This window comes from Mandrillus leucophaeus, unplaced genomic scaffold (assembly GCF_000951045.1).
Source record: "Mandrillus leucophaeus isolate KB7577 unplaced genomic scaffold, Mleu.le_1.0 Scaffold53, whole genome shotgun sequence".
Classification (NCBI taxonomy): Eukaryota; Metazoa; Chordata; class Mammalia; order Primates; family Cercopithecidae; genus Mandrillus; species Mandrillus leucophaeus.
The window spans coordinates 1851396-1858226 of record NW_012105697.1 but is presented as its reverse complement, the minus strand read 5'-3'; the positions used below and the strand labels follow the sequence as shown (position 1 = coordinate 1858226).

General features: G+C 42.2%; 1 protein-coding gene across 1 annotated transcript in view; it reads left to right on the top strand.

The window, feature by feature from the left end:
• The window catches only part of NLRP11 (NLR family, pyrin domain containing 11), a 50274-nt gene extending 44109 nt beyond the window's left edge, over window positions 1-6165 (top strand). The window contains exons 8-10 of the mRNA XM_011996981.1: window positions 2224-2394; window positions 2639-2809; window positions 5716-6165. Of these exons, the coding sequence (XP_011852371.1) occupies window positions 2224-2394; window positions 2639-2809; window positions 5716-5962 (589 nt within the window). The 3' untranslated portion in view covers window positions 5963-6165. The remainder of the gene's footprint in view (window positions 1-2223; window positions 2395-2638; window positions 2810-5715) is intronic.
• The last annotated feature ends 666 nt before the right edge of the window (window positions 6166-6831 follow it).

Genomic DNA, 6831 nt, shown 5'->3' with positions numbered 1-6831 from the left:
TTTTTTTTTTTTTTTTTTTTTTTTGGCTCAAATACAAGAAACTGATATCTTAAAAGCATCTCCTGTTTATAAAATAGCAACACAATGGCTTGTGAGCTCCTGAAGTGCTTACAAGACTGTATAAGAATATGCTCAGCAGTCTGGTATCTTAAGTTTATTTCTGCCTCATAGTTATAAGTTAAATCCTCGTTACCATTGTCATTTGGTACAAATGGGCAGGTGAAATAGGAAATTCTAGGGATACCTTTTCTTTTCTAGAATCTTGCTTCCTTTGGCAAGGTAGTTTAGGGAAAACTGCCTTTGGGAAAATAATATAACCCACCCTCCCTTTTTTTCCCATGGCCCTTAGTTTGTACTTAGTAGGTTCAGACAAATTCACTCATACTGTAGAATAGGGATTAGAAACCTTTTTCTATAACAGGTTAGACAGTAAATACTCTAGGCTTTGTGGGCCATAATGTCCCTGTCGTAACTATTTTTAACTCTCCCAGAGCTCAAGAGAGGCCAGGAAAAATGTCAACAAATGGGTGTGTTTGTGTTCCAATAAAACTTTATTTATAAAAACAAAGTCTAGATTTGGCTCTCAGACCATAGTTTGATCCTTGTTGTAGACTCCAAATATATTCTTTTGTCGTCCTTCAAGAATTATCTTAAGTATAACTGTCCATTTTCTCTATTACCTACCCAAATCTGGATAGGAACCCCCTCTATGAGCTCCCGTAGGGCATGTGAAACCCCGCATTATTTATCAGCCTTTATTTTCCTCTAAGTTTGAAAGGATGGATATGGTTGGCACATCATTAATGTCCTATAGCAAAACCCTGTCTGTAAAATATATATTGCCCGGGCCAGTCTGACTGCTGGGCTCAAGTGATCCTTCTGTCTCAGCCTCCTGAGTAGCTGGGACTACAGGCATGTACTACCCAGCTTTTATAACTACTAAATGAAAAATAGGATTTTCTGGAATCTGCTTTAATATCTGATTATTCAGTATTTAATATACATTCTATGACAAAGGTAGAGTGTATGTTAAATGTCAGGCACTCCTCTAGGTGGCTGGGATGCATCAGTGAACAGAATAAATATCCATGTATTAATGGATCTTGTATTGGCACTGGGGGAGATAGGAAAGAAAACATAAGGAACTTACCTATTGTTAGGCCAGAGGTCAGCAAATTACATTACCCAGGGGCCAGATCTGGCCCTTTGCCTGTTTTTATGAAGATTGTACTGGAACATAACCATTCATCTACATGTGTTTCATGAATGCATTTGTGCTGCAATGGCAAAACTGAGTAGATGTGACAGAGGCACCATGGCCGGTGAAGCCTAAACTATTATCTGGCCCCTTATAGAAAAAGGTTGTCAACTCCCGTATCAGGCAGTAAAAAGTGCTATGGAAACTTCTTATTCAATACTAGGGGTATGTAATCGGGAGTGCAAGGGTAGGGTGTGGCCATCTCTAAGCAAGGTCAATGTCACCTCATTGACAAGGGGACATTTGAGCAAAGACTTGGAGAAGGTTGTGGATGGAGTCATACAGATCATTAGACTGAGGCTTCCAAGCAGAATGAATAGTCAGTGGAGAGCTGTTAACACAGAAACAGCCAACTATGCTCGAGAATCAGCATGAAGACCAGCCAGTGTGGTGAGGCAACGAAGTAGGATTGTAGGAGTAGACAATGGGGGAGATGTGAATGGAAAAACAAGATAGCACGTCACATGGGAGAACATGGACAATCGTGAGTACTTGGCTTGCTTTGAGAGGAAGGACCATTTGGTAAAATTCTCTTTCTAGAAAGAATGTATTTCGCCCTTCTCAATGTTGGATTTTTGACGTGAGTACTGAAAGGTAGAAATGTGAATTTCAGAGGAGGTTGCCTAACATGATTCTTCAGAATTCAAGCTCAGTATCGCAAAGGTGTCGGTTGAATGTGTGTGGCTTTCTGGGACAAAATGCTTAAAACATCCTGGCCTCAGTTTCCTTGCTTGTAAAACCAGGATAAGAGCCTTGTGATCATCGCGAGTTTAATGTGCATTAGGAGTTTTGAATAATGCCTGGTATGTTATAAGTGACCCGCAGATGTTAACACTGCTCTTGTTTCTGTAACCAGTCCCTTAGTCATGAATGTCACAAGACGGGTCCAAGAATGCTTAACACTCTGTGAAATAAACCTTTGGAGACAGGTGGTCATGACTCGAGCTCATGTTTCTGTTTTGCAGTCTGTCTGGCTGTTTCTTTACCAACGATATCTGTCAATATATTGCCATAGTTATTGCTACTAATGAAACACTAAGGAGCCTGGAGATTGGGAGCAACAGCATAGAAGATGCAGGAATGCAGCTGCTATGTGGTGGTTTGAGACATCCCGACTGTATGTTGGTGAATATTGGGTAGGTGCCTGGTGGAGAAAGATCCCTGTTTTTAGCTAGGAACAGCTGAAGTAAAGCACAAGAGGAAGTGGATTGGGAAATACGATACCTTGGATGTTTGAAATGGGGCTGTTATGGCACAGTTAGTTCTTTTGCCCAAAACTCGTAAGGGGAGGGATTTAGTAGATGTCCAGTTCTCACCCATCTCATCTGCCATTTTTCCTCAAGGATTTGGCCCCATCTTACCTGTGCATCTTTGTTACAGGCTAGAAGAGTGCATGTTAACCGGTGCCTGCTGTGAGTCTCTTGCCTCTGTTCTTACCACCAACAAAACACTAGAAAGACTCAACATACTTCAAAATCAACTGGGTGATGAAGGAGTTGTAAAACTTCTTGAGAGCTTGATCCTCCCAGAATGTGTACTTCAGATAATTGGGTAAGTTGTTTATTTTCCTTGGTGATGGGGAAAATTTTTTTTTTTTTTTTTTTTTTTTTTTGAGAGACTGAGTCTTGCTCTGTTGCCCAGGCTGATCTTGGCTCATTGCAACATCCACCTCCCAGGTACAAGTGATTCTCCTGTCTCAGCCTCCCAAGTAGCTGGGACTACAGGTGCCCGCCACCACGCCCGGCTAATGTCTATTTTTGGTAGAGAGGGAGTTTCACCATGTTGGCCAGGATGGTCTCAATCTCCTGACTTTGTGATCCGCCCACCTTGGCCTCCCAAAGTGCTGGGATTATAGGCACGAGTCACCGCGCCCATCTGTGATGGTGAAAATTCTGTGTTGAGATGGTCTAGGACTTATGAGATGATGAGAAACCCTCTTGCCAACTTCAAATACAAAAAAGAAAAAAAAAAAGTCTTTCATTTTGGGAGATTGAAAATGTATGCCTAGTTCTTAAAGCAGAGGGCATATTCAATGGTGAGTAAAAGATGACAATTGATATTATACTTGACGTAGACAAAAAGGGTTCTATGTTTAAATATTTTCTATTTTCTTTCTTCCACTTGGATGTGCCCCTCATTACCAGAGAAGAAAAATAGGCAGTTCTCAATCTGCTATTTCATGTTTCCAGATCCATTAGATTCCTCTCATAAAGAAAGTCCTCTTCCTTTCTGTGTTAGCTAACTGTTGCCAAGTATGTTACCACCAACTTGGGGGTTAAATGACACATTATCTCAGTCTATGTGAGTGTCAGGACTCCAATCCCAGCTTAGTTGGTCGTCCTTGGGATCTCTCATGAGGCTGCAGCCAAGATGTCATCCAAGGCTAGGGTCAAATCTGAAGGTCTATCTGGAAAAGGAAAAATCAGCCTGCTTCTAAGATCATGTAGTTGTTGGCAGAATTCAGTTCCTGTAGTGCTGTTGGGCTAAGGGTCTTAGTCCCTTGACAGCCGTTGGCTGGAAGAGGCCCTCAGTTATCGGCAATGAAACACCAAACAGACTCGTTCTCCGACTCGCGAACAGCAACTCTTTGTCAAGTTTTTCAAGGCAATAAAGTGAGTTTGTTAGTAAGGCAGAAGTAGCAATTCTATGTGGGCCCGCCAAAAAAGTGACATCTCACCGTATTTGCCTATTGGATAGAAGCAAATATGGCCAGGTGCTGTGGCTCATGCCTGTAATGCCAGCACTTTGGGAGGCTGAGGCAGGTAGATCACTTGAGGTCAGGAGTTCGAGTCCAGCCTGGCCAACATAGTGAAAACCCATCTCTACTAAAAATACAAAAGTTAGCCCAGCATGGTGGTACATACCTGTAATCCCAGCTACTCAAGAGGCTAAGGCAGGAGAATCACTTGAACCCAGGAAGCGGAGCTTGCAGTGAGCTGAGATCATGCCACTGCACTCCAGCCTGAGCGACAGAGCGAGATTCTTTCTCCAAGGAAGCAAATCACAGGCCTTGCCTATGCTAGAGGGGAAGATGATACAAGGGTATGATTGACACAAGGTGAGGATTGTGAGAAGCCATTTAGAAGCTGCCTATCAGTTTCCATTCACACTGTCCACATATATAGAAACATCTGGCAATATCTAGCATTCCGTTTCTACCTGCCTTATTAAAGGAAAACCATATTCAGGTTACTGAGCATTGGAGACTAAGTATAAGCTTCCTGGTGACCCATTGATAAAATATAGGCGGGGTAACTCATTTCCCACTCATATCCAATTTTTCTCAACGGAAAATGGGGATAATTATCTCAGAACTCTTAAAGATTAAATGAGATCACAGACTCAATACGCTGGAGGCCCTACTGTGAGTTATTTTCCCTTGTCATCTCCAAATGATGATTTTTTTCATAAACGCGGATATTGAGTCCAACTTTCAGATGCATGGAAAAATCCGTAAACATTACACATTTTCCAAATTGCTTATTCTCTTTATTTTTTCCCCCAGGGCTCTTTTCACCTTCAAATGTATAATGCGTTTATTCTATTATCTAATTCCTTCCACTAGAACATGAGCTCCATGAGACCAGGGATATTTTTGTTTCAATATTACAGGTGCTCAGAAGTAAACTGCAGAAATGACCATATTTCAGGTTATAAAGGTATTTGTACCTACATGCTAATTGGGACACTCACATATAAAGAGGACACAAAATAAGTGGTTGAATCCCCCTCTTTGATTTGGAGAAAGAAACGTGAGCATGGGCGGTGGTGTGTGCTTCTGTTCTCTAGCTGTGCAAATTTTTTTTTCTTTTTTTTGAGATAAGGTCTTGTTCTCTCAGGCTAGAGAGCAGTGGTGTGATCATGGCTCACTGCAGGCTTGACCTCTCCGGTGTAAGTAATCCACCTCAGCCTCCCAAATAGCTGGGACCACAGGCACGCACCACCACACCTGGCTAAGTTTCTATATCTTTGGTAGAGATGGGGCTTTGGCGTGTTGCCCAGGCTGGTCTCAAATTCCTGAGTTCAAGCAGTCTGCCTGCCTCAGCCTCCCAACGTGCTGGGATTAGATGTGGGTCACTGGGTCCAGCCTGTAAACATATTTCAGTTGGAAACTTTGACCCCTCAGTATTGGAACCTATAAAGTCTTGAATGGCATTCCCCATTGTGAGGATGTAATGTGAGATGCATGTAAAGCACTGAGCACACAGTAGTGTTGGTTACTGCTAATATGACTTCAAACGGTTCTCCCAATGGAAATCTTGCCTTACGTTCTAATACTTAACGGAGAAATCGCGCTCTCAGGGTTTTTAGTCTGGAGCAGATTTTTGTTTCTTCAGATGGCTTGAGACACTCCCAAGAATGCCCAAAGGATGCCATGTGGGGAATTAGTCATTGACGTAACAAAGCCGAGACCTCATACGTAGCATTAATAGAGTTCGCCCTCTGTTTTCCTTCAGGCTTCCATTAAATGACGTGAGCGCAGAAACCCGGCGGATGGTGATGACTGTAAAGGAAAGAAAACCCAATTTGATCTTTCTGTCTGAAACTTGGTCTGTAAAGGAAGGCAGAGAAATTGGTGTGATACCTGCTTCTCAGCCAGGTTCAGTAATACCTAATTCTAATTTGGATTACATGTTTTTTAAATTTCCCAGAATGTCTACAGCCATGAGAATGTCAAGTACAGCATCTAGGCAACCCCTTTGATCATGTTCTACATAAACCATATTTGTTATAAATTATTACCATGACTGGAATGAAAGAGAATTAAGGCTATAATTTTCCTATTTGGGGTGTGTGTGTGTGTGTGTGACCTTGATCCAGTCAACCATTTCTTAAAATTCCTACACTCTCTCAAGAGTATTTAAAGGATTATATAAAGTAATAAACGCTAAAATGCATTGGAAAAAAGTGTGAAGCATGATTCTTTTATCAGTGGGCATTGCGGAGTAACACGAAAGAAACTATGATCCTTTCATGATTTGTTTGTTGCTTGTTTTTTGTTCCGGTTTTTGGTGGTTTTGTTGGTTTTGTTTTTGGTTTTTGTTGGTTTTGTTTTGGTCTAGGGAGAGTTGTTAGAAGGTATCTCTAGGAATCCTCTGAAATGAAATCCTCATCTCATCTTCTCTCCTGCCTTTGCATTCCTGCTGCACCATGTTCATCCCGGATCTACCTAACACCGTAACTGGCATTTATTTCCGTATCTCCCTCTGTCTCAGCCAGCTCTGCTCACAAACGTGTGTGTGTTCCATGGGGTGAAGGTGACTTCTCTAAGCTGTAGAGAAATGTAAGATATGTGTGGCCTCAGAAAAAGCCTCTCCTTTTCACCTTCTTTCAGAACAGGGAGTCGAACTGGGCATCCTCTGATAATGTTTCCAACCCTGACACTGTATTTACCATGCCCCATGGCTAAGCATCTGGTGGCTGTACCTAATAGGCCTCCATAGGTGAGGGGATACCTACTCAGATTGGGTAGGTTTTAGGGTCTTTACGTGCTGAAAATCTTTTTTGAGATGGAGTCTCGCTCTGCGGCCCAGGCTGGAGTGCGGTGGTGTGATCTCAGCTCACTGCAGCCT